The sequence below is a fragment of the Spea bombifrons genome, chromosome 1 (assembly GCF_027358695.1).
Source record: "Spea bombifrons isolate aSpeBom1 chromosome 1, aSpeBom1.2.pri, whole genome shotgun sequence".
Lineage (NCBI taxonomy): Eukaryota > Metazoa > Chordata > Amphibia > Anura > Pelobatidae > Spea > Spea bombifrons.
In genome coordinates, this window is record NC_071087.1 from 123,439,422 (window position 1) to 123,466,706 (window position 27,285).

Sequence of the window (27,285 nt, forward strand, 5' to 3'; positions counted from 1 at the left end):
ACAACCTTGGACTCATTTATCGATGGATTTTATCGTGGATTTGCCACCTTCCAACAAGTATACTACTATTCTGGTTGTGGTCGATAGATACTCAAAAATGGCTCATTTCGTTCCGCTTCTTGCTTTACCTACAGCAGCAGCACTTTCTACCATCTTCATCAGAGAGATCTTCCGATTGCATGGACTGCCTAAGGAAATAGTCTCAGACAGGGGGAGCCAATTCGTGTCGAGATTCTGGAGAACATTCTGCTCTGAGATGGGAATCAAATTATCGTTTTCGTCTGCCTACCATCCCCAATCCAATGGGGCAGCAGAGAGGACCAACCAATCACTGGAACAGTACCTTCGCCTTTTCATTTCAGACCATCAGGACAATTGGTCCAATCTTCTTCCCTGGGCAGAATTTGCCTTCAACAATGCTACACATGAATCCACTAAAACCTCTCCGTTCTTCTGTTGTTCCGGTGTACACGTTTCCTACCCGACTCCTTTCAAGTCAGTAACATTCCTACTCTGGATGACAGACTGGCAGAATTAACAAGAACCTGGAATACAGTTCGGAAATCGCTAAAATTGGCTACCGAGAAACAAAAGAAATACGAAGACAAAAGAAGAGGGGGAACACCCTCCTATCTCCCTGGAGATCGTGTGTGGTTATCCACGAAGAACATAAAATTACGTGTTCCGACACCCAAACTTGCCCCTAGATACATCGGCCCTTACAAGATCCTCAGACGCATCAACCCAGTGGCTTACGAGTTGCAACTGCCTCCAACTCTTAGGATACCCCGGGTATTTCATGTGTCCCTCCTGAAACCCCTTCACTGTAACCGGTACACCACTCTGGATCCTGTTCCGGATAAGGTCCAGGTTGATGGTCACGAAGAGTATGAGGTGCGTTCTATACTGGACTCCCGTTTCCACAGGGGCTCTTTACAGTATTTGGTCCATTGGAAGGGTTATGGACCCGAAGAACGTTCCTGGGTGTCGGCCAAGGATCTTCATGCCCCACATCTGGTGAAAGGTTACCATCGCCGCTTTCCTTACCGTCCTGGTTGTGCCCGTCCGGAGTCCGGCCCTTGCGGAGGGGGTTCTGTTACCTTTCGCCGGCGGGTCTGTCCAGGGAGCTCCTCTGCTGCCGTCCTCGGTGCTATGGAAGTGCACACACGTGCACGCTGTCATGGCGGCCAGAAATCCTTACCCAGCAACTGCGTACGTCACACTAGGGGGCGGGTCCTCCCGCTTTTTATCTGATTGGCTGATTATTGCCTGCAGCTGTTTGGCACCAAATTTAAACCCACTGCTCACTCTAATCTGAGCCCTTGTGTGGTACATTCGTTATCACTGTCTTAGTGTGCTATATATCTGATATTCTGGTTTTCTGACTCCTGCTTTGTTCCTGACTACTCTTTGATCGCCGCCTGGATTGACTTCGGATTGCTTTTTGAACTTTGCCTGTTTGCTGCCTGAGTTGACCTTGGACTGTGACCTGTTTTTGCTATTTGAACTGTTCCGCTGCTGTCCCACTATTCCTCCTACAACTACTTGTCCGGATAGCTCACCACTCTGCATACGGGACCCGTCTCTTGTCGGATTGTTACATAAGAGGGTGTTAAATAAGTGGAACAGCCTTGTACACAGAATGGGATCAATAGCATTTATATATTTTTTTAATGTAATTTGTCAGGTTTAAACTTTTGTAGAAAGATCACATGAGCCAACCACACCTGATAAAATCAAATGTATATTGTTTTCCTGAAATATGTCAGAGAATATTGATTCTGGTCCTCCACAGTGATTAAGTGAGCATGTCAGGGCTTCAACAATACTTTCCACATGATTATCTGGCTGTATTTAATGTGGGTGGATCTCTAAAACCATTATGAATGTCTCACTTAATCTTAGACATGCATGGAATAGTAACATGCGAACCCATACACACGTATTCTTTGCACAAAATATGGAATCTTTTCTCCAATGCTATATACTAAGTCCTAGTTATGAAAACTGTCTGGACTCCCTCCCTGTTAGGTAATGCCATTATATATATATATATATATATATATATATATATATATATATATATATATATATATATTACTATGTATAGGTGTTGATCTAGAAGACAACCCAGCCTCACCCTTGCTGTGCATGATTAATAGTCAACACAATGATAACTTAAAGCTGGTGACCTCAAACAGCCATGTATGTTTCTGAATTTATTTATTGAATCAAAGAATCAGAGTCTACTCCGAAGACTGGTAAATGCTATAATGTTAAGGAATGCACCAATTTCTTTAGAATATATCCAAAAGACAGTATTTGCAATTTGATAAAACAAAATGTAACGTGACAGTACAGCTAAAAAAGAGCACAGCAAAGGATGTCCAAATTATCTTTCCATGAGGGGACCAAAGCCAATGTCATGGACATAAGTCTTATTTAATTTTCCCTTATTTTGTTTCATAAGCATTTTTTAATTTCCCCTTATAACCCCCAGATTGCAATCATGCATCTTTTAATTTCCCTGTAAATGTGCCTGTCTGTGGAGGCCCTTATAATGAAATAAATTCATTTTACTGTATAAAGAAAATGGTATGTATTCTACAGCATCAGCTAAAATACTGTATTTTGATGTAGGTAAAATATACTTTCACAGCTCTTGGAGACATTAACATTAAATATGCGCTAAATAAATAAAATTAACTACGAATAACATTCTTGTTATCCTGGGCGAAATGTGTGAATATTTTACATCTGTAAGGTCCCATTTGCTCTAAATCATCGCCCATTAGTTTAATTCACACTTTAACTGCAATAATCCTAGGGGGCAAATCATTGCTTAAGGGAATGTGAGAAATCTTTTAACATATTTCCATGGTCATGAGTGAACAAGTTATGTAAAGAAATCTCAGTGGGATATTCTTTCCTGCTAAATAAGATAAATAAAACATATTGCAAGGTACAACACGAGGCTGAAAATTACCGGGAAGTATGTCTGTTAATTATTATTATCATTACATATACCCAATGCCCCTCTTTAGCACCCAAATACTTCTGTCCCTCCTTTCTCTCCTACCTCTTCATCAGCTGCATATTCTAGCTAAGGTCAACAAGAGTGGCAGGTCCAAGGGGGCACAGGCCCTCTGCTGCAAGACCAGGGACAGATCACCCTACTGAAGCTTCGGGAGCTGGGAGAGAGGTAGTTCCAGACCCCAGTGGTCTGGCAATATAAACAGTTTGTTATATGACAGCAACTGGATGACCCACTACAGGCTGCTGTCTATTTAGATTTATTACGGTACTCCCCAGCGGAGCAGAGGAACAATGCATCTGTGGGGTGAATATTGCAGCAAGAGCGCAAGGTTTAACAGCAGGTAGTATGGTTGGGGTTCATACCTTTGTAGAGACAGGAGAGTCAGAAAAATTGAGCCCTGAGATAGTACAGACTCTGTTGAAGGTTGAAGAGATCGAGGTGAAACTGGAGGAGGCAGCTGTCTGCTTATAGTCATGAGTAGACAAAGATGGAATATCACTACAAGGGGTAGGAGCGGCAGGAGTTCTTGAAACCCCTGGGTCTGCAGCAACATAAGCAGAAAGTAAATTCCCAGAGGAGACACATAGTTATAATGCCAGGGAACTCCCAGAATTAGGGGATAAATTCAGGCAATGTGCCATAGAACAGTTACTAGCCTTGCTGCTCTGATCCTGTGGTGCATATGAAATGCCCATGCAGGTAATTGACACCAGTCCCTGGCATATGTTGGGTGAAGGCATCCAGTGTTTGAGGAAAATAGCATGTTCCCACAGATCGGTGCAAGGTCCAATAACATATCCCCCAATCAGATTTTAAACAGAGATTTGGACAGGACCTGAAACTGAGTGATGTACACCATGGATGAGGAATAAACTCTTTGAAGGTACACTGCCATATATCAAAATGGTACCACCTCTCACCATGTTCAGTGCCCTCAAAGATTCGGGAGCAACGGTGTATGGGTCCAGGAATCTTATTGAACAGTTAGGGACCTTGGAAAAGACTAGATTGTCTAAGACACATAATGAAAAGACAGAGCAGAAAGAGGGGATAGGGAACCAGGATGCTTAATGATTCATGTTAACACATAAACAAATGTTCCTTATTTTCTTAGCTAGTGGGGTTGCTACAGGAGAGATAGACAGGAAACCTACTAATGTACTGGTGAAATGCAGGTACAAACTGAGGGAAAAAGGCAAGTTACAGACTGCTAGGCCCAAGAAGGTGGCAACTATAAATGAAGATGTAGGTGGAGATGAAGTAAAGGGTGGTGCTTCATTCCACCAGAGTGCAAAAAGGCCCACCTGCAAAACTTGAGATCCCTTGGTCCACCCCATATGCTGATGCATTTGATGCTCTAGCTGAACACCCAGAGGGCAAGGTGGCCTTCAGAGCCATTATAAAGGTAAGGCAAGTCCCCATCCTCATCGCTATAGCCATCCAAAGTTGCAGTTATGACACAAAAGGACCAATTCCAATATGTAAATATATTGTTTCATTGAGGACGTAGGCCAGACCACAACAAGTGAGTGCTTTATTAGATACTGGGGCAGAGTTATCATTATTCTAGGGAATACTCAGTGTCCATCTATGGCCATAACAAAAATATAATAACCATGCACATACTAATACCACAAAATGTCAAATTCAATTATATAGTATAATGAAAAAATATGACAACATGATAAGGGCCCACTGCATTGGGTCAAAACAAGACTTATAAAAAGGCTTATATAAATAAGCAATTTGAGAGTTAAAGTAACAGCTATTTTCATCTTAGTTGCCGTTACAGAAGATCAGTACCAAAGTAAATAACCTGAGTATGTTTTCTAACAACCTGGCCTTCCCTCTGACAGGAATCTCAATATGCATGTATAGCTTGGAGGACAGAAGAGAGAAAAGATATAATAGAAACATTTAAATACATAAAAGGATTAAACAAAGTACAGGCGGGATGTTTCTCTCAAAGGTTAGAACAAGAGGTCATTATCTAATACCAGAAGGTCAGGGGTTTAGCTGTGATATAATGGAAGTTTTACTCTACTAACAGGGTGGTATATAATACTAAAGTACAAATCATCAGTGTGCAGTTAACCTCTTCAATGCTAGAGTGCACATCTTGCATGCGTTTGTATATAACTTTGTAAATGCTGAAGTGCAACTTTTATGAGTGTGTTATTAACCCCAGTAACTTCTTAAGTGCAAACGCCTATGTGTGCAGTTAACCTTTTCAATGTGAAATGCAAGCCTTTTTATAAATTACGATCTATCCGATGATTGCTATTCCATTAATCGTAATTCGTCTCTGGCATTGAATTCATCCCATTTGCACTATAGCTAAAATGTTATGTATCAGTTTACTATGTTGGCTATCTAAGAGGCATCTAGATATTTAAAACGTAATTTTAAAATAAGAAACGCAATCAGTATGTATACACAAGGATCATGGTGATCACAGTAAGTTTTGGATTTAGCAGTATAAAATGGATTTTATAAAACTCAATAAATCATCACTATTTCTACAGTCTTCCAAACATCTCTATTACTAGATAGCAAAACTAGCAAACAGTCCAATCCCTGCCATTATAAAGGTATCATTTCTATTCCTGCCAATTAGGGTTGCCACCTGGCCGGTATTTCACCGGCACAGCCGGTATTTAGAGCACCCTGTGATTGGCAGCAGCAGGGCCGGACTGGCCCACCGGGATACATGGAAATTTCCACCGACCGGCCAGCCAACATTCAAAACAGCCACTGGGCGGCTGCAAGCGGGATTGAAAGCCGCCTCATCTGGCCACCGGCGCCTAATGAAATTAAAGGGGCTGGCGTGCACTCACTGCGCTGCCCAATGGCCATGCCTCAGCACTTCGTCCCATGTCTTAAAAGGGTTGGGACGAAGAGCTGAGGCACGGCAATTGGGCGGCACGGTGCGTGCACGCCGGCCCCTTTAATTTCATTAGGCACCGGTGGCCGGAGGCGTTTAATTTCATGAACGGCAGCCTCCATCTGCTGCCCCTACCAGACACCAGGGAGCCAGAAGCAGTGGTAAGTTGGGGCGGTGTTATATGGGGGGGCATAAGACTTTCCTGGAGGCAGAGTGCCCCATGATATTCCTTTTAACCCCCTTTATGCCACCCTGCCTCCAGAAATGCCTTTTAACCCCCATATATGCCACTCTGCTGCGAGATAAACTATATGGGGTTGGTCTCCAAATGTTTTCAGGGCTGCTTTTCCTTCCCAGTTCGGCCCTGGGCAGGAGGGGGAGCACCCATTAGAGCGCTCCCCCTCCTGCCACTCTGTCTTTAGCGCAGCGCTACCGGCCGGCCTGTGCAAGCTCACTGCCTGTGGACTCGGGAGGAAAAAGCCTTATGTCCCTACTCCTGCCTGCACTGATAAAAGTAAACTAAGGTAGGTGCACATTATGTTTTTGTGACAGGAAATATTGGGGGGGGTAGGTGCACATTATGTTTCTGTGACAGGAAATATTTGTTTGGGGGAAGGTAGGTGCACATTATGTTTCTGTGACAGGAAATATCGGGGGGGGGTAGATGCACATTATGTTTCTGTGACAGGAAATATTTGGGTGGGGAGGTAGGTGCACATTATGTTTCTGTGATGTCGCGCATATATAATTAATTATGCAAATTAGCATTGCTGGTATTTTTTTGGCAAGAAAGGTGGCAACCCTACTGCCAATATAAAGGTATATTTTACAAAGGGATGAATGAAAATATGGTACTATACAAACCAAGTAAAAAGATGAAGGGGAGATGTCTAAAACAAGATATTGATTTAATGATACACAAACTAAGGTTCGCAATAGAATGTTCTTGTTTTTGGTCACACAAGCTGCCAGCATTCAGCAGAGTCATACCAGGTTGGCATATTTCCTGTGATAACGTGACAAGAGTTGCAGCTGTCTCTCCTACTCAGCTGGATATCCATGTGTGTTCGACAAAATGCATTAGGGCTTAGGGCGCATGATGAGGCATTAGCAAGCAAGCGGGGAATAAAAACAACCTGAAACTCAGATCAGTGAATGCCTCTACTTTAGCAAATCAACAATCTGCAGATGGGGTCACAAGATCAAGGTTGGGGTATTAAGTCTTTTCTGATGTTAACCAAGTAAAGCAGCCCAAAGTAGGGATCATTCTGAGCATTCCTGTCTCTTCTTAGTTACGTGTTTGTTACCTTTTATTACAAAAGCTAACAAATGGAATTTAATAGTTCATCAGATTACAATGCTGTAATCTGAAAGAACTGCGGCCATGAACCCATAGGTTATTTTTATTGATTAGTTATGACATAACTGATGGTCTTTAATTAAAAAATTATTTTATAGCTATATAGCTCAAGTTACAAGGTAGAAATGGCAGGAGAAGCACTTATACAGTGAATTATTGTATTGTCAGCTCCTTTGTTAATATGTTTATACATTCCAGAATACTGCAGATGTAATTATATGAAAATAAACGTTTCATATTATTAATTGTATTAAAATATATGAATACCTTATGCTATAAAATGAATAAGCCATCTTTTGTACAATATTACACATTATGGTTAAAAACTGTATGATTTTCATATGCACTACAGCTTGAGCTCCAGTCTGCTATGGAAATTGGCAGATCCTGTTCCACGCATACAAACAATGATACTGGACTTGTTCTTGTAAATGTAGATGCATATGACGGTTGGAGTGTCTTCAATCCTATCATCCAAAGGTCTGCTACAAGTTTAAGCAGCACCAGTCCTACCTAATGTCTTCCCTGCCATGAAGCCCCTTTATCTCCACCTATGTGCTATGTCTATTGTATGTATGTATATTTTTGTTTTTTTGACTTGACAAAAGGGAGTTTTATACTCTCGAAAACTCTTCCTTAAAATGGAATGTTAGTCCCATAAAAAGGTATCATTTTATATTGCAATACTCATTTCTTTTAAACTTCTACATATAGGTAAAGATCTCTTGTGAACGTGCCTTGGGCATTGTTAAACCCACCTTAGTCCAGCCACCTTGACTGGCCCTGTAACTGTATATATATAAATCCCAGTAAACTATTTTACGCAACTAAAAAATAAACCCCTATTTATATGAAAAGTATGGTTTGCACAATTGTTACCTTAAACATTTAAGTAAAAAAGCTTTCTTACTTACCATATTGCCAGTCACTTCATTCTACCTGCTTTTACTCGCCTATAGTAAACGTGCCAGATGTGGCCATATCTGTTTTTTAATCCTCACGTCCAGACAGTGAGGACTGGCAGTGATTAATGCTATGGCAAGTAATACAGCTATTTTATTCAAGAAGTGACATTTCATATAAATATGATTTGCTTAAAGAGACAGTTTGGCAGTTTTTATGCCATTGTTTCTCCCATCTTGATAACTGGAATACGCATTCCTACACAATTCACACATTACATTATATGATATAACCTCATATGTGTGTAATCGGGACATTCTAAACTGCATATTGGGATCATCCCATCATCCCAATATGTCCTATATTATTGTGCTTGGTTGCACAACAGTTTGGTGTGCCATTTGACAATATCCAAATTTGTCATTTCTTTGTACTGAATAATTAAGCTTACCTTAAAGTAAACTGATCCAGTGTTGAATTATTAGCAACAGTGACATAGACTTTAAACACCTCTCCTTGCTTGGCTGGCTTCGATGGCAGCCAGAGGGCAACATGGTTATCCAACCTGAGTTCAGTCACCTGGGAATTTTCTGGCACACGGTACAAAATGATTGTGCCGATTCTTTGTATATGAGACAAAACATCTTCCGTTGTGTCTTTGCCTTGTCGAATTGCATTTCCTTTTCTAGTTTCCTCAGGTGTACATTCTGTTTTCTCTTCCTCTAAATGGATATTGTAGTAAAGTTCCACAGGGATACCGTCAGACTGCTCAGGATTTCTCTTACGCCCCACAACCACTGGGGGAGAACTAAACCAAGATGGCTGGAACTCCAGTTCTGCCACACAGAATCCTAGAATTCCTTGCAACCTACAGCTTCCTTTAGCTTCTCTGGTCTCCCTAAATGCAAACAATCTTAGGCAAGGAAGTTTTTCAGTGGCACTATAATCATCCCAATCTCTGCCTGCAATGTAAAATAAGACTTTGACTTTAGGTTTGTTGGGATAAACCTTTTCGTTGATGATATATGCTTTAAGTACCCAGTTAAAAGTAAACTTGTTGTTCCCAAACAGACGGGAAGTTGATAATAAGTCTTCTGAAATGTCTCGCTCTGAAGAAAAAGGTCCATAACTAGCATTCAGTATTGGTGGTCTTCTTGCTTTTTGAATGAAAAATGACTCGACTCTAGATTGCAAACTTGAGTTCCTCATAAAGTCTTGGTTGCTCTCCTTTAAAAGGAAACTAGTATCTACACTTTCAATTCTATAGTTCACTGGGAGATATGTTGAAGATGCTGAAAACCTCTGGAAGTTGTCTGAAGCACCTCTTGACTGTGTCACTATTCAAAGCAACAAAAAAAGATAAAGTTACTTAAGAACACAATCATTATAAAAAGTAGTGTTTCTTTGTTTATCAAAATTGTAAAAGTAGGACAATTTTTCCACAGCTGCCAGACAAAGCAGATGTGATCACCGCCTGGAACCATAAAATTAGTGGCAAAGTATTAGAAACAATTTAATACATCTCTATTGTGCATTTATGGATTGTCTTCTTCTTAACCACGTAAAACCATTTCATTGATATATTAACCTCAATGTAATTTTCATTCCTTAAGTTTAATCATAATTTATTAATTTGAGACATTTTAATGTATGGTTGGCTGTGTCCTCTCTTATTAAAAAAAACATACTCTTCACTTCCTTTTCCTCGCTTTTGGAAACACACACTTTTACATGTCAGAAAATCTTCACCAGGCACATAATTGCCATATTATCACCTAATACAATCATGCAGAAACATGTATTCTCACTTTGATAAATTGATTTGGCATTTTCATTTCCACAGTACATTCCAGACTCAATTTACATTAAAAGGTATAATGTTTCCTGGACTATAAATCAGTGGTTTTGAATTGCATAATCCTTTGAGTGCTTTCAGATTTATTTATAGATATTAGTAGGATGATATTCTATTTGGAACCAACAGTCATTAGCAGTGTATCAGGCACCACTTACGGGATCTGCCCTCTTCCCTCCCACATGTTTTCTACTTTCCATCTCTCTGTCTATCATCTCTGCGTTTGGTGATTCTCTCCAGAGTAATTAATTATTATGAACTACAGGGCATTTTCCTGGGACTGAATGGCAGATCAGCATAGCCCCCATGCTGTTCTACTAAGCAGACAAGCTGCTCACATTTTTTCAAAATGCACAGAAACATAATTGATTTCTACAGCCATGCCCTAAAGGAAAAAGAACTATTGATCTTGATACTAATAGATATACTGCAAAGCAGTCACCTTAAGAGGGACAGGACTCATGAAAAACCCAAGACTGCTTCCTCCTCTGATGTCACTTTTGACCTTAACATGATTGTTGGGTATGAGTGTGTCACAGTGATCTGCAGTCATATTATTATTATTATTGATTGTTTTATATAGCGCCATCAAATTCCGTAGAGCTGTACAATGGGTGGACAGGACAAAACAAGTAGTATGTAACATAACAATTTGACTTATAGATACAACAGGTGAGGAGGGCCCTGCCCAAACGAGCTTACAATCTATGGATTGAAACATAAAAAATATCCCTTTGGGCTTATTAATTAGACTTTGTAAATACATTTTACTTCAAAATGTCACATAAAAAGTATTTGTAAAGTCCTGCCCACTAGACATAATGTTAAAACAAACATGTTCCACTTTTGGCCATTTCAGATTTTGGGAGGTATGCATTATATGCTAAATATGTCACTTAACTGCTTTTGAAATTTAAGAATATAAGAAAACATTCAAACTACACATTGACTCAACAATGCAGTATAAATACTTCTTCTATAATATATTATACCAAAGCCAAAGCTATATTGATCTCATCTCTAAGAAAGTTCCAGACCATTAAATACATTCCAAGTAACAGAAAGAGTCTCAAAACAGGCAATTATAATAACGACTACCTCTTAAATTTTCCAAAAATAAGTGAACTTTCAAAGGCACAAAAGTGGTCATGTATTTAACCATTGTGTGACACATACAGAGTACTTATTATATAGATTTAGGCTAGGCTGTTCTTGAATGATAGGTGTAAAGTATCAGAGAGCTGCTTAGGTCTATATGTGGATTGGTGCAGATGCTTTTTCAATTGTTCTTTGACCTTAAAGATTTGGATACTGGCTTTTCAACAGCAAAGGTCTGTGAAGGTCATAGGAATCATTCACCTTATCAATACTGACAGGACAGACATGTCTGATTTACTCAGCTCCACCAAACTGACATATGGGTGCAATGAGATGCATAATCATCCCGGCTCCTGCATCAAATGTCATGTTAGGATACACTGCATGCAAGTATTGGGCTTGGAGGAATATTTATTTGTTAATTGTTTTTGAGTGTTTACAATGTACAGGAAAAGGAGCATGATTTGACATGAAGAACAGCATTTCTCATTGAATAATACAGGACCATGTGTTTTATTGCCTTGATGTTTAAAAGACTCATTAAAGTAAGATAAGTAACTGCAGTGAGAGCAATTGTTTCATTTTCATTTTGCCCTGACCTATGCACATTACTGTGAGCATGAGTCATGCGGTGCTTCCCAGGAGCTCCAGGTCAGTATCTTTAATTCCAGGTTAGGGGAGAGATTTTGGGCATGCCTTATTCTTCCTTTCCTTCACTGACCTACCTTTCCCTTCATGCTGCATGTGCTTGTGTGCCCAGCCACAAGCTGCACGGCAGGACTGGCTTTAGTACCAAGTAGCCGGCGCCTTAATCAGAGGGGCACCGCACCATCCAGGCGGAGCTGCCAGCTTTTTCCAGAGGCAGACTTAACTTTCTGCTGCTGGAGGAGCAGGGGCAGTTTGAGGATCATGGATCTCCCTCTAAATGCCCCAAAATGAAGGGAACACAAGGTGCGCTCTCCACCTAATGATTCGTTTTTTCTTAGTCTGTGAATCCTCGTCTTTTCATACCCCTTGACTATATGTATTGTATTAAGCGCTGCGTAAATTGTTGGCGCTGTATAAATAAAAGATAATAATACATTTTCCTACAGACCTCTGCTTCAGCACTCCCTCACGATACTGCCAGGGATTGATGCTTAGCACCCGGATATGATGTCATATCTCCACTCTCACCACTAAACCAGCGAGCAACGAAAGGGAGTGATGTAACAAGGTCTGTAAGAACAGACCCCTAACACAAAATCACATTGAAAAGTAGAAAGGGTAAGGTAAGAGATGTGGAGGAAAGGAAGAGATCACAAAAAGGGGAGTGATGTTAGTGAGTACGAGGAAAGATAGTGAGGAGGAGAGGGGGGTGACATGATAAAAGAATAGAGGTGGAAAGAGATAAAGAGGGGTAGAGAATTAGAAAGAGGAGAGAGAGACTGTTTGTGTTGTAAAAGTGTTTGTTAGGATATGTTAGGGAAAATGTGTCTAAGGGCAAGTAAGCGTGTGGTTGCAAGGGCAAATGTAAGCCAGGATGCTTCTGTGCAAGCAGGGCTGGCACTACCTATAAGCAAGGTAGCGCAGATCTAATGGGGACACGCCACACATAGGGTGACCATGTGTCCTGGATCGCTCAGGACAGGCACCTTCATTTCTGGACAATGAAGTGTCCTGGAATGAGTCTCTCTACCTTTCCACTGGCTGCTTCCACACCACACTCCTTTCCATCTAGTTCTGCTTCATCTTTAGCCGTGTTTTTTCTTCATCAGCATTTCTTCAGTATCAGCTCCATTGACCAAGCCTTCTGGAGTGCTTCTGCATAAGGGCATAGCCTCCGCATACCATGTAGAAAGCCTTTCCCACGTTCCTCCAATTGGTGGGAAGATCTGCCCTTTTACAGAAGTGCACCGGGAGGCCTGGTTCACACAGAACAGCTGAAAAAAGAAGGCTCAAGGAGAAGCAAACATATAAAGAAGAAAAAAGAAGACACAAGAACAAGAAGAGACAAGAGAAGAAGCAGAGCTGCAGGAAAGGGGACAGGGACGTAGAAGCAGTTGGCAGAGGATTTGGAGACATTGAGCTAGTGAGAACATATGAGATAAATGGAGTAAGAGAGCATGTGACCTTAAGTGTGTGAGAGTGCTGGAGTGACAGTATGTGTGCTGTAACTAGACAGCAATAGAAAAGGAATGAGAGAGTGAGTAAGAGTGAGTGAGAAAGCATGATAGATTGTGATATTGTGTAAGAGCAAGTGAGAGTAAAAATGCAAACCAAAATGATTATAATGGGAGTTATGCTGTATCACTGTCAATGTCTGGCTCACTATTTAGTGATTTGAGTCATGCTAAACCCCCATCAGTGCCTGACTCCGTATATAGTGATGGGAGTGTCTGGATTGCAATATAATGTGTCTGGATTGCAATATAATGATAGATGTCATGCTGTACCTGGATGGGAGGTATGCTGCACTACTGTCAGGGTCAGTTTATAGTGATGGGAATAATGCAGTACAACCATCAATAAAGTAATGGGATTTATGCTGTACTACATATGTCAGGCTCACTAAGTGCTTATGCTTGGCTAACTGTATACTGATGAGGGCTACACTACCATAATCCTTAATGGGGATTATAGTACGCAACCTCTAGAGTACCAAACATTACTTTAGTGTCCATTGTTCCTAATGTCCCATTAAAAACACGTGTTCAGGTCTAGGCGAGGAAAAAAGTGTGAAAAAATCACTGGGTTTGTGGAAATGTGTTTATTCATTAATCTACTTTCCTCATAATAACATAAAAGTCTTCCACGCAGGTATCAGGTACCAATTCTCAGATATGAGTGTGAAAGTGCATACGTAAGAGTGAGTATTATTATTGTTATTATACTTTATTTCTAAAGCGACAGATTCCGCAGCGTTGTACAAGGTAAAATTTTTACAGATAACGACAAGTACAAAATGACAAGCAATTGACATACAGATACAAGAGCAATGGAGGGCCCTGTTCCCGCAGGAACTTACATTCTAGGTAAGTGTCAGGTACCACAAGGTACCTGGAGTGCAAGCGAGGGAGGAGTCCAATATGCAGGGGTGTATTGAAAGATAGTCCCAAAATATATATAATAGAAAGTCAATAGGCAAACCAAGGTTTAGGTGGGCAGTAATCAATAGACAGGGTCAGAGAACAATCCGTGGTCAGGTAGATAAATAGACAAAAGATTCACAGAAGGGGATAGGACCGCAGAACTAGGGAAGCACTGCAACAGTCAGAGTGTCTCAGACTATCTGAGCACTGCCATAAGGGTGCTCAGAGGTTTTATAGGGATCTGGGAGATTTTTCTGCAGATCCGCCTATCGTCTCCTCTCTACTAATTTCTGTTGAAGGAGACAGCACTGTAAGTCAGGGCTTTCCCGCCCACTTCCCCTCGCACACACCATCTACAGGAGAAGGTAGTGCTGTAACAACTTGTAGAAGTGCCGCCCCACCTGACGACATCCCCCTCCTCCCTTTGCCACTGCCTCCGGCTCCCCCTGTGGATGTGGGAAGCGAAGTACAGGACGACAAAGTGGACGACAGACGGAGTCGCGTCCCGTCGCACCACCACTCCCCCCCCTGCGGAGGACGACAGATAAGTGCCTGACAGTAAGAGTGTGAGTTGAGTTTGGAAGAATGTAAGACTGAGTGATAGTGTGAGAGTGGGAGAACCCGAGTAAGACTGAAAATGCAAGAAAATGCAAACAAAAATGATGATAGGAGATAAGCGTTGTGCTGTACCACCATCAGTGCCTGGCTCAGTATATAGTGATAAGAGTTATGCTATAGCACTGTTAATGCCTGGCTCTGTATATAGTGATAGGAGTCATGCGGTGCCACCATCAGTTTCTGGCTCAGTATATAATGAAGGGAGTTATACAGTGACACTGTCAATGTCTTTCTTAGTATATAGTGATAAGAGTTATGCTGTACCTCCATCAATTTCTGGCTCATTATATAGTGATAGGAGTCATACTGTACCACCATCAGTGCCTAGCTCAGTATATAATGATGGGAGTGTTGTACCACTCTTGTTTTAATAAACATACATGGAAACTTCTGGGCTCCGGCTACCCGGACCCTACACTTGCAAGACGCGGCCAGGACTTCCTGCTGATGTCGTTGGGCGGTCCTGCTTACCTCTGGGGCATTCCAGCTGACGTCAGGGGCGTTCCAGCTGAGATCAGTGGATATTCCTGCTGACATCGCGGGAAACACCCCCATATAAAAGGGAAATAGGCGGGGAGTGGGGTGTGTCAAGACCCCGCTCCCCGGAGGATTCATGTGGTGACCCAGAGAACTGGAGAAGCAGTGCTTCTGTTATCTGGGTAAAAACCCGGAGAGTTCCCATGTATGGTAATAACAGGAATTATGTGCCAACTGCCAAGAGCCCTAACCAATATTACAACAAATTGGCAAATCATTGGCTACGCATAGACAGAGCCTATTTTACAGTGAAGGATTGTATGCGCTTGTGTAGTGGGCAGGCCATAGATTAGGCAGGACATAATATGATGCCAATGTCTAATGAGAAAAGGGTGTGACATCTTGAAGGAATGTAGAAAAAGCTACAATAAACATCTTATTTTATTTTACATTATTTCATTTGGGTTGTCCTGGAAAAATAGATGGGCTTCAAGAAAAGAGGGGCCCTTTTTATATAAGTGCTCCAGAGCCCAAGTTCCTTAATCTGGCATTGCTCTTATCTGACGTCAAATTCTATGTTTCTATGTGTCTGTTTTCCATTTGTTATCTCTTATTGTAAAAGTTGAGGGACAACATTAATAATTATAATACATTTATACCCTTCAAAATGTTACAAGGTATCAGTGTGTCAGGAACCAGGTATATCTAGAACGGATTCATGGAAGTATCTGTGACATGATAATGTAAAAAAATCAATGCTATATTTCCAATGAAATTAAGCTTTTTAATTTGATACTGGCAAATACTGGCAACAAGTTAGATGAGTAGACTGAAATTATAGGTTAGAAAGTTAAGTCTGGTTTGCAAAGGGGATTAGGGTGTTACAGTAGGCAAAATAAGAAATAATTCTGAATCACCTCTGTGAAGTGATATAAATGTTAGATCCACATGTTTTTATTGTCTGACTTAATATATTTAAAATTATTTATATGAGGTTTTAAAATTACAAAATCAATTGCACCTAATGCTCACCTAAGCCACTTGTTTCTTAAATCTGATTTCTTGATGTGCTTTAATTAATTTATCTGTCAATACCATTGGGTATTGTAAAAAATATTTTTGCCCTATGCTCATTGCAGTGTAACTAACCAAATCTAAATGAATTTTCATGGGAAACTGCAAATGTATGCAGATTCCTGTCTAATGTATCTTCCAGTAACCTTTTTATTACTGAACAGGGCATTTCAGAAGTGTCAGAATGAATGAAAATAATATGCTTTCTGCATTGCAAACATTAGCTGTAAAAGTGAAATTGTGCCTGCATAAAAACATAAATTATGCGGAGCAGAATTCGTTACAGCAAATTAATCCAAAATCAGTGATCTTTAGTATTTTGGGCTTTCTAGATAACAGCTGCACACCTTGTTGGCATATTGATTGAATTAGAGAACATACAGTATGCAATAAATGGCAATAAAAAGTGAACCCTTTGGAATTACCAGCAATGGAGACGACTTAGTACTGTGGCTATTCTCCCTAGAAGTGGGAGCCAAGGGCGCAATACAGAATGTTCTATGAGATAAAAAAGAACCCTAGAGTAACAGCTAAAGGCTTGAAGGAATCATTGAAACTGGTTAACATCTCTGTTCATGGGTCTACCATAAGCAAAACATCGAACTGGCAGGGAGTCCATTGCACTGGGGGAAAAGTTTGGTGGACTGGTGAAAGGTTGAATTGTTCAGGAAGAACACGCAGCAGTACATATAGAGTAAAAAGGCACTATTTACCCACATGAAAACATCATCCTAATGGTGAAGTATGGTGGAGGGAGCATCATAATTTAGGGCTGATTTGCTGACTCAGGGCCTGGACAGCTTGCCATATTAGGGGGACAACGAATTCCCAAGTATATCAAAGTATCACGCAGGATAATGTCAGTGTGGCTGAAGCTCAGTAGAAGTTGTGTAATGCAGCAGGACAATGACCCTAAACATCAAAGTAAATCTACTACAAAATGGTTTCCAAAAAATTAAATCCGCCTTTTTGTAGTCAGAGCCCAGACCATAACCATTCGACATGCTGTGGAATGACCTTAAGACCATACAAACAAAACGTCCTAGGAGATAGCTGAGCTTAAGCAGTTCTGTAAGGTAGAATGGTCTAACATTCTTCTTGAACGTTGTGCAGGTCTGGTCCACAGCTACCGGAAGGTTATTGCTGCCAAATTAGGTTTGACCATATCCCTTGAATATATGTATTGTAAGAAGTGCTGCATAAATTTTGGCGCTATATAAATAAGAGATAATAATAAAAATATTAGTAGAAACAGTCCTTCAAAATAAAACCAGTAAAATAAAATACATTTATGCTAATATGGCTATCTCTTAGGTATCTTAGGTAGAGACATGCAGATAATGTGTGCATAAAGTGTTACATGGGTGCTGACATTTGCCTGATATGTCCAATTGACATTTTAATAAACGCAGATGATTACATTTATGGGGATTACAATTCACACGTAGGTTAAGGGCCATGCCTACATTTTGAGTAATATACCCCGCACGCATAACATGTGCATTCAAGAATGACCAGAAACGCAAGAACTACTGACACCCACAGAAACCTAAAAAGTAAATTTAACCACAAAAGTATCGATTTTTGGGAAATTGTGCAAAACAGTGTAAAATTTAAAAGGCAGCAGTTTGAATGTTTATAACCATACCTGGGAACTCTCCGGGTTTGACCCGGAGATTGCCGGGTGAGTGCTGCTCCTTCGGTTCTCCAGGTTAAGACCCGAATCCCCCGGGTTGCGGGAGCCGGGTCTTGACACACCCCACTTTCCGCCCATTTTTTCCTTTAAATGGGGGTGTTTCCCGCTGCCATCAGCGGGAACTCCCTTGACGTCAGCGAGACCGCCTGCTGACGTCAGTGTGCAGTCCTGGCTGCGTCCCGCAAGGGAATGCTCCGGGTAGCCAGAGCCGAGAAGTTCCCAGGTATGTTTATAACATAATGGTCTGAAACTACTGAGTAAAAGTTGTGTTTGTTCTTTGAAAATCTCACACTTTGGAAAGGAAAGCCTACCTAAGTTTTTTCTTACATATGGTTTTTTAGACAGGAGCTGTCATATGACTCCAATATATGGGTCTTTACATGAATGGTCACTCAAGACTTATACAGAAAGTCCCCAACTTATGTTAGTGGATCATTTCAGCAACTGAGTTTTATGTACCTTACGTTACCAGTTTCTTTAATAAATTTTATATACGCACCTCAGAAATTTTTACGTACACATACCTCCCAACATTTCAAAATGTGAAAGAGTGACGCTTTAAAAAACAAAAAAAAAAATCACTCTTGCACAACTCACCAATACAAGCAATAGCACTTTCCAATGTCACGCTTGCATCACCACTTAAAACATTTTTGGCAGCACAGCCATGCATATTAAAAATAACCAACACATTGAATTGAATTCCCATGAGGCTTAGCCAGACATACTTCCATGAAGCTGGATGAGCATCATGGGAAGTGCAGTTAACAGTAGATAAAGGTGCAGATGTTTGCTATGAACTACAATTCCCATGATGCTCAGGCAGCCAGGTGTCCACCTTGACTAGGCGTTATGGGAGTTGTAGTCCACAACACCCGTCACATCATCTGTTAACTACAGTTCCCTTGAGGCATCTGGCCCCTGGTGGGCTGTGGGGGCACCCTACTGGGCTGGCAGTGGTGTGGAAGGACCTGCTCCCTCCATTCTGCCTCACACTCCTCATCAGGGCATGGGGCGGTAGTCAGTTCCTACACAGCAGCACTGATTTGCTGTTTCCTAGTTTCCCAACTCTTGCGTAATGAGAGACTGGATTCTGATTGGCTCAAGGTAAAGGATGCCGATTGGCTTAAAGCAAAACTGTCGACAGAGGTAGGGGCAGTGGGACAGAGTCCCAAAATCATGACTGTCCTACCCAAATCTGGACTGTTGGACGTGCGTACAGTAAGTCCGGATCTACGTACTATATATAGGACTTACGTAAGTCAGGGCCTGTTTTTGTATTTAGTATCAAGCTGCATCCTTCTTTATTGCCAAGGTCTGGCACTCTGTGCACTGTAGACTATGACTACCACAATTCTTAGCCAGCAAAAGGTTAATTAAAGGACTAAATGCCAATAAGAGCTGAAGTACAAAGACATTTCACATTCCCATTCTGTACAGTGGAGGAACCCAACAGGTAGCTCCTGGATGTTATGGAACTACATCTTTCAAGTTCTTCACTTGCTATCATATAAAATAATGTGTATAGCGTCTCTGATCCATACATGCTGAGGTCGGGCACTGTTCTTTCAGAAAGACAGTAATGTGCTTCAACACTGATTAAAGGATCCTGGCGACTTTCAGTCTTGGTTTTTCAGATGGTGTTCCTATCCTATCAAATGCCCAACACTTGCTTATCAAACTCTCCTCCTGCACATAAAAATATGTCTCAAGACCTCACAGTGTGTTTGTGTTATAGAAATAAATAAATAGTAAAAATACCATAATGTGGGAGTATCTGCTTGAACAAATGTAATTTATTTAGGAATCTATATAGATCCTGTTTTGTTATTATGTTAGATTTAAGAGAAACTAAACTGTTAAGAAACATATTTGTGAGAAATCCATCCAAAGGGATGCCCAGGGGTTAATATTTTCTAGAGTTTCAAAGCCAGCTATTTGTTGAAGCTCCCACTTCAGTTTCTCACTTCTCCATATCCTTGAATAAAACACAAACCTCTTCATCCATGAAATCCACGGTCAGACCGAAAGAAAAAAATAGTAATATTTTGCTAAATCATTCAGCCATGACAAAACTGTATAATACTACAATCGAGTCATTCGTATCAGTCACCTATTTAATGTGCTTACCTTTATGCCCTTTTTTTTATTACTTATTCAGAGGTCCTTTCTAACAGTGAATAGTCATCATTATTACAGCAATTATTAAAATAAATTACATACATATGCAGTGCATAAACAATTGCATTAGATTGCAATACTGGGAAATATTACATTAAATCTGGCAATAAAAAGGTTAATAAGTTTGTGCTTACATGTTTTTAGACTTCTCTATGCATGTATTAATTGTATCTTCTAAAGTGACATTAAACTTTGAAAATATTTTGCAAACCTTCTGTACATGAAAAGTATGATTTGCACAATTGTTACTCCAAACAAGTAAAAAAAATGTATTACCACGCATGGCAATGCCCTTCATTGGTTTATGGCAGAAGAGCCCCCTGCCGGTGACCAATAGAGTCACTTGTACAGACCTTGACGACAGACTCCTGACGCCGAAACTTGGCCTGGGGAGGGAATAGGAGTTAAAGATCCATACGACTGTATTGGTCGCCGTCAGGGGCCTCCTCTAGCATCAATCAATGAAGTGCAGCTGCTCTTGATTGGTTGATGCCACAGCAGGCCCGTGCTCTGACCAATATACTCGCTCTTATGGACCTTTAACTCCTTGTGCGATCCTACGGATTCCTGTTCCTGTTAACCCCTGCGATGCTGTGTAGACAAGGTAGGCTAGAGGCAGTGACTTATATGGAGGGAAGGGACCAGGGAAATTTGTTAGGAGATTCGTTCGCGTTTTGCCGCCGCCATGTTCGTTTCTTCGGTATTCAGGATTTCTGTGAGAGATGAGAATGCTTTAATTGATCAACCCATGAAGCAGGAAGCCCAATGTTAACAAACGTTGTAGGGGGATTAAAATGTCAGCATGCTGTCAGATGATCTATTATGAGATTAGCTAGCTGGCATGCAGGTCTGAAAAAAACTAACACAGCAAATTAGTAAATGACCAATTTAAAAAAAAAAAAAACTCCCAACGTTCCAGTAAGGAAGTGAGCTCCAGAGATGCAGGGGCTGCATGACTGAGCTAGGCTGACCAGAAAATGTTTGGGGAAAATTAGGAAGGGTTTGGTAGCTAGCTGGGTGTTAGGGTAGGCAAGTTAAGGTGGGGATTCTGGGTAGGTTTAGTAGCCTTAAATGCAGTGTGGGGTGCTGCAGTCCTAAAGAGAGAAGAAATGTTTTCCGTCGAGGCCTTCCTGGAGCAATTGCACACAGCAACTGGGTGTCAGGGTAAAGAATGGCTGTAAGGATGCATGTTGGAGCTGCTGAGCATGGCATCACGGGGCCTGAGCGAAGGCCTTTCTCGTAGTCCAGCAGTTGTAAGCCTTCTAAGCTTCCAAACCACTTGGAATGAAACAGGTGGTTCACTTTCAATCTGAGTCGCAGGCGGTTATTCAAAATCAAAACCTATTTTCTTTTTTTGTGAGTCCTACTGGGTCTGATTCTTGTGCTTTAGTATTGGCTACTTTGCAAGGAGTAGCAATGCGTTTTCAGGGTGCCGCTCGCTCCAGATCATTGGTGACTTGCAGTGTCAAGGCCCCCTCACCAGACTAAGCAGGGTGGCGGTGGTTTATTAGTAGGGGATGTTTCTTACAGCCATAGGCAGTTTAGCTAGGTAGCTAAAGAGAAAAAGTTGGAGTGTGGAGGTAAGCTTGCTGGTGTCGCAAGCAACTTACTCAGACCAAGGAATATAGCTATTCTGGTGTCCTTGAAGACTGGGACAATTTCATCTTTATTTTCATTAACATGTCGTATTGTCAATAAACACTGTGACTATTTCTTTCCAAAACTGTTGTTATTTGGTGGGACATGCAAAGAGAATGATGCGATTGTCATATCTATACCAGTTGATTTCTAGGCCTATTACCAAAATAGTTTAAGCCATCACCATTTTGAGACAATGAAAAGTGTTTTCAAGTTTTAGTAAGAACATACACTGAATTATGGTTGCATATTATACACATGAACATTGTGTCTGCATTACACTTGCATATTAGCAAGAAGGGATTATTATAATCAGGATTTTGCCTCATCCATATAAAAGTGTCATTTTTATATGTGAGAATGATAAAAGTGTTCCTTTAAGAGATATTTCAAATATGCACAAAATTATGTTTCTAATAATTTACCAAAGCATAATAAACCCCACGGCATCTTGGGATACAACCTATCAAAGGTGTAATGGACACATATGCAAAGATCATTTTCATTGTGAAATGGTGTTCACAGACATTTTGGGCGTTTAGCTGTTACTCTTATGTTATGTATTCTATGGTGAATTGAAGAAGCAAAAAAAAAAAAACATGACAGCCTTGCGGGAGTGCGCAGGATTACCGGGACCCGCAGGTATATTGTGTGACCACCCACTCCCACACACAACACACAGAATACTGCCCGCACCCGCAAGTTTTTTGCCAGGACCCATGGGGTCCCAGTCCTGATGATCTATTTGCTACAACTGAGCCTTGAGGGCTAGTTGGATAAGCATTGTGTAATATATTTATTTAAACCCAATATCACTGCATGTTGCAAATATTAAAAGGATATGTGGTAGTGGGTAAAATAACATTGGAGTCCTTAAACTCAAAATCGAATTTACTAAACTGGGTGTATCTGTGGAATGGACTGTGAAAATGAACTTTTTTGCGTAACAAATGAAAATAATAATGTTTCACAAGTTTTGCTTGGCTGCACCCAAAGGGGCATAAAACTCAAACTAACGTTCAATTAACCTAGTGCAATAAAATACATTTTGGCATTAATATACTTGCTGTAAGATTACACCTTAAAAGTCCTGAATAATGATACCAAACACGTGACTATTGATAACATTTTATCAGACATCATGATTCAAGACTTTGTTTAAAAAAAAAAGGCAGAAGGAGAAAATACAAAGAAAGCAGTGGATGCAAAGTTTACAGTTGAGATTGACGATAGCGTGCCAACAGTCCCACCAACAGTGCATATGTTCCAGCTTCAAGCTAACCCTGAAGATGTTATGATAATCAGCACTTTCTGGGGATTAGCTGCTTCCTCCTTTCCTGTGGGTGTAGCTCCAATGAGTGGGCAGATAGCAGGTGGGCAGTTAGTCATGGTGGGGGGAACCTGGGTGGTTGGTGGACATGACCAAGTGCTGCTGCCCTGCATGCAAATTTGGAGAAACAACTCTTCACCCGCAGGCTACCATTGAAACCCAGCAAGTTCCCAGGCATGATTACTGGTACTACTGGCAGCATGGCAAGTTCTGTAAGCAGAATTTCCCATGATGCACCATGCTGCTATCCTCATTACGCCAGTAGGCTATATTACTATTATTTATTGTTTTATATAGTGCCATCATATTCCTTATCACCGTAGTATAATGTCACATTGCTTACTATGTTTTGTGGGAGTGGAACCATGTATGACACCACATGCCTTTAGGCTGCCCATTTAAGAAGGTTCTGGAATATTGCTTATTATGTTGAATCTAAGATTTATTGAGTATAAAAAAAAACCTTTGAATTATATACATGTTTGAAAAAAAAATAAAAGTGGGGGGGGGCGGTTTGCAAAACTGAGTATTATATTTACCCAGTATATATTAAATGTTGAAAAAATTGTGTTTGAATTTGTATATAAAATAGATCATTGTGTTTATAGCCTGAAGGCCAACATTTTTTATGCTCTGAAGTCTCAGTTCTTTTGCCTTCAAAGCTCATATAAAGCAAATTTAATGGAAAATGATGATCAAAAATAAAAATTGCTTTATTACCTTGCAGCATAGGAAAAAAGCGACTGTGGGTTATCAAGGGTCACAAGGCATAATCCTGAATTTAACTGTGCATCAACACAACCTCTATTCTTCTTCATCCAATTCTACTTTATCTATTCTACTTTATCCAACGAGAGTGGAAACTTTAGTTAATTTCGTTTTTCTTTGCTGTGGCAATTGAAATGAAATGTAAACTCTAACCTTAAAAAAATTGTGTGGGTACATCAAACACCGAAAAGCGGAATCTTTATTAAAGCAACTATGGCAAAAATGGCATAAAATACGCTATTCAGGATACAAAAACCCTCAGTACTGAAGTTGTTAACCTGAAACTATTCAGCAAGTATGCCCTGTAAATACTCCAAAACACTTTAGAATTTGGGAGGGATGATCTCTTAACTTATAAATCTGTCAATGCTATTTTTTACAGAACAGAATACATTTCCTTGCACACATTGGACTCATTCATTCTTTTCATGTATCACTCCCAAAAATAAAATAGGTTACAGCTGTGACAAATGGAAAGCAGCAATTGTTTTTCCTCTGATAAAATATTCCCTGACCATTCCTATAAATTACACAGCTCTAGCCTTTGTTGTGTCTTTGGCAGGGATCACGATCTATTGCACGATCTCAAAAGGTGCCATTGAAAGTCATTTGGAACTTAATACGGCTTCTGCATCTCCTGTGTAACATGACTAGTGTTTCAGTTGTGCACCTGTGCAGTGCCCACTCTATGTGTGGTCTGCACCAGGCATTCCTCTGTAGACATGCAACCGGATCAAAGCATTCCTAAAAATATCTGTGGTTGCTTTTGTTTTTTAATTTTATTTGTTAGATCGTATCAATAAAAGGCTTGTAAATGCTGTTATGGGGCAGACAACTGTAGAGCGCTGGAAATAATAAGTACCCAGTTATAGGTTATGTACTTAAGTGTTAGTTTTATTTCAAATGCAATGAGTTGTGTGCTGTTAAATACAGTTAATTTTGTTAGAAACACAAATACGTGCCTGCACTCAGCATGTTAATTATAAAGAGCAGTGGCATTTTGGGGGTTATGTATAATGGTGTCACACATGCATGATAGATGCAATGCCTCCAATTGCCCCTGTGACATTAGAGTGTGCGCAAACAGAATTATCAGCTTCATATATCTGGAAATGATACTAGAATGTAGCAAATGTGATATTACCACGTAATTCTTATGGTCAGTTTTTCTTTGGTGCAAAAACCTCACTTGATTTTACACAAATTGCCCCATTTTTATGGTGCCCCATTTTTATGGAGCCCCATTTCTGTGAAACAGTAGCAGGGAGTCTGCACTTTTGACAACACAAGATGTTCTGTTTTCATTTCCTCGCATTGTTTTGGTATGTTAGTGACCCAGGGCCCCCATGATATACTGTGAAGTGACCAGTTTAGAGAGATCTATGTCATCGGAGGCACAGGTCTTGAGCCCCCCTACAGCCTGACAACCACGAGATGGAGGTCATGTGGTCTACAGAACCACTGGGCCTTCAGGAACTGCACACATTGTGATTCCTCTACATAATCCACTGTCAAAATCCATCATATGGCACATTTTATAATCTTATTTTGGGGAGAGAGATTTCTGTTCATTGTTTATCATATTAGACTTATTAAATATACTATATTCTCAGAAAGGTATATAACAGGAACTGTGTCGGCCATAATAATATCCTTTTGGTAAATGTAGCCTTTTATTTGATAGTTAAAGCATTTTCTTTCATCAATTTAAGTGAACTGAACTGTAAAATATTAAAGAAAATGTTATTAATTTAGAATAATATGTTTTCCCGGAATGTCTTGAATGCTATGCAGTGCTATTTTTAACAGTGGATTGATCTTTTATAACTTAAATTAGTTAATAGCTCTGCTTCAATTGTTGGCTTCCACCTTTAAACAGAGGTAAGGAAAAACTGTTGTTGAAGGTTTTTTATCTTATTATACACCTCGGAATGAGAATCGGGAAGACTAAGACACAGCAGCTCAAATGTGTTTCATCCTTTTTTTCCTCTCCAACTGAGCATCCAACAGTAGGAGGTGTTCAAACATAATGTTTGATCAAAATGAAGAACCGGTTTCTTTTCACCTCCAAACAAGCAAACCTTTGTAAATGATGGCCTTCCCAGCAAGGAGTCTTCCCCACAATACCATATGGACACGCCACTTTAAGTGGCAATTGCACCAAGCATTGTGTGCCAGGTCTGCAATAAACTAAACAGAATACTTAACCATGATTTCTAAAAAAATAAATAAAAAACCTTTCAAAAATTGATTTATTTTTTTTCTTTTTGTCATTTTTATCATATGTTTGTTAAACCTTGATTTCCATTCTCTATATTCCATGTGACCACAAAATTAAACATTTTGTTCAGGACAATTTGTTTTGAATTTAAAGAAATACATAATATGTATTCCAACAACCAACATGCATAGTTAGTTTTCCTAAAGTTCTAAAGGGCCCCATACATCCCTTACGTATAACCCCGTATTGAAGTGCACTGACATAACTACAGGGGGCCTGGTGCAACCCCTGTGACCTCTTCTTCCTGCCTCCTCATACCAGTTCAAAATAATTTAGAAAGGGCCCTTCCAACCTGGACCGCACCGATGTGTACTTGTGTGTGTGTTTGAGCATGGATGTCTAAGTAGAGTGAGATGGAGTGTGTGTTAGTGAGTATGAGTGTGTAATTTGTGTGTTTACATATGTTGTATGTTGGAAGGTGGGTCAAGGGGCAGAGAAGGCACAGACCAGTTGAAGTTGGGGGACCCGGAATTTTTTGCACCAGGGCCTTGTGGCTCCTAGTTACACCCCTGTTGAAGTGTTTAATACTACTGGCTGAAGGGCTTTGAGGGATTTACTTTTTAAGTTGAATTTTTACAATATTTTCCTTCTTTTGATTTACTAATTGAGTATGATTGTTTACAGTTTTTAAGGCATTTAACCTTCTTATGAGTCTAGCTTTGATATGTTGTGTAGTATTCAACAATGTGTACAATTTGTGTGCAATCTACATTTACATATGATACAATTATTAGGGGTGGGTTTTGCAAATATGATGGAAATTTTTCTTTTTCCATCTGTGACATTATATCATGTGGTGATATTACATTAATGAAGTAGACTGTTCATAAAGTTGTCACCTAAAAAATATAAAAGAATTACATCATATTTAAAAATACTATCTTACGGCAATGGTTATGTTTTTAGCAACCATAGCTTCTCCTAGGTGAAACATTCTGCAGCGCTAAACTTGTCTATGGTCCCTTATTCTTTGTCAACATAAAATTGTATGTATATTTTTATTTACCTAGCACT

General features: G+C 40.2%; 1 protein-coding gene across 1 annotated transcript in view; it reads right to left on the bottom strand.

The window, feature by feature from the left end:
• The window catches only part of TMEM132C (transmembrane protein 132C), a 181,021-nt gene that overhangs the window by 120,684 nt on the left and 33,052 nt on the right, over positions 1 to 27,285 (bottom strand). The window contains exon 2 of the mRNA XM_053471773.1: positions 8,636 to 9,521. Within this exon, the coding sequence (XP_053327748.1) occupies positions 8,636 to 9,521 (886 nt within the window). The remainder of the gene's footprint in view (positions 1 to 8,635; positions 9,522 to 27,285) is intronic.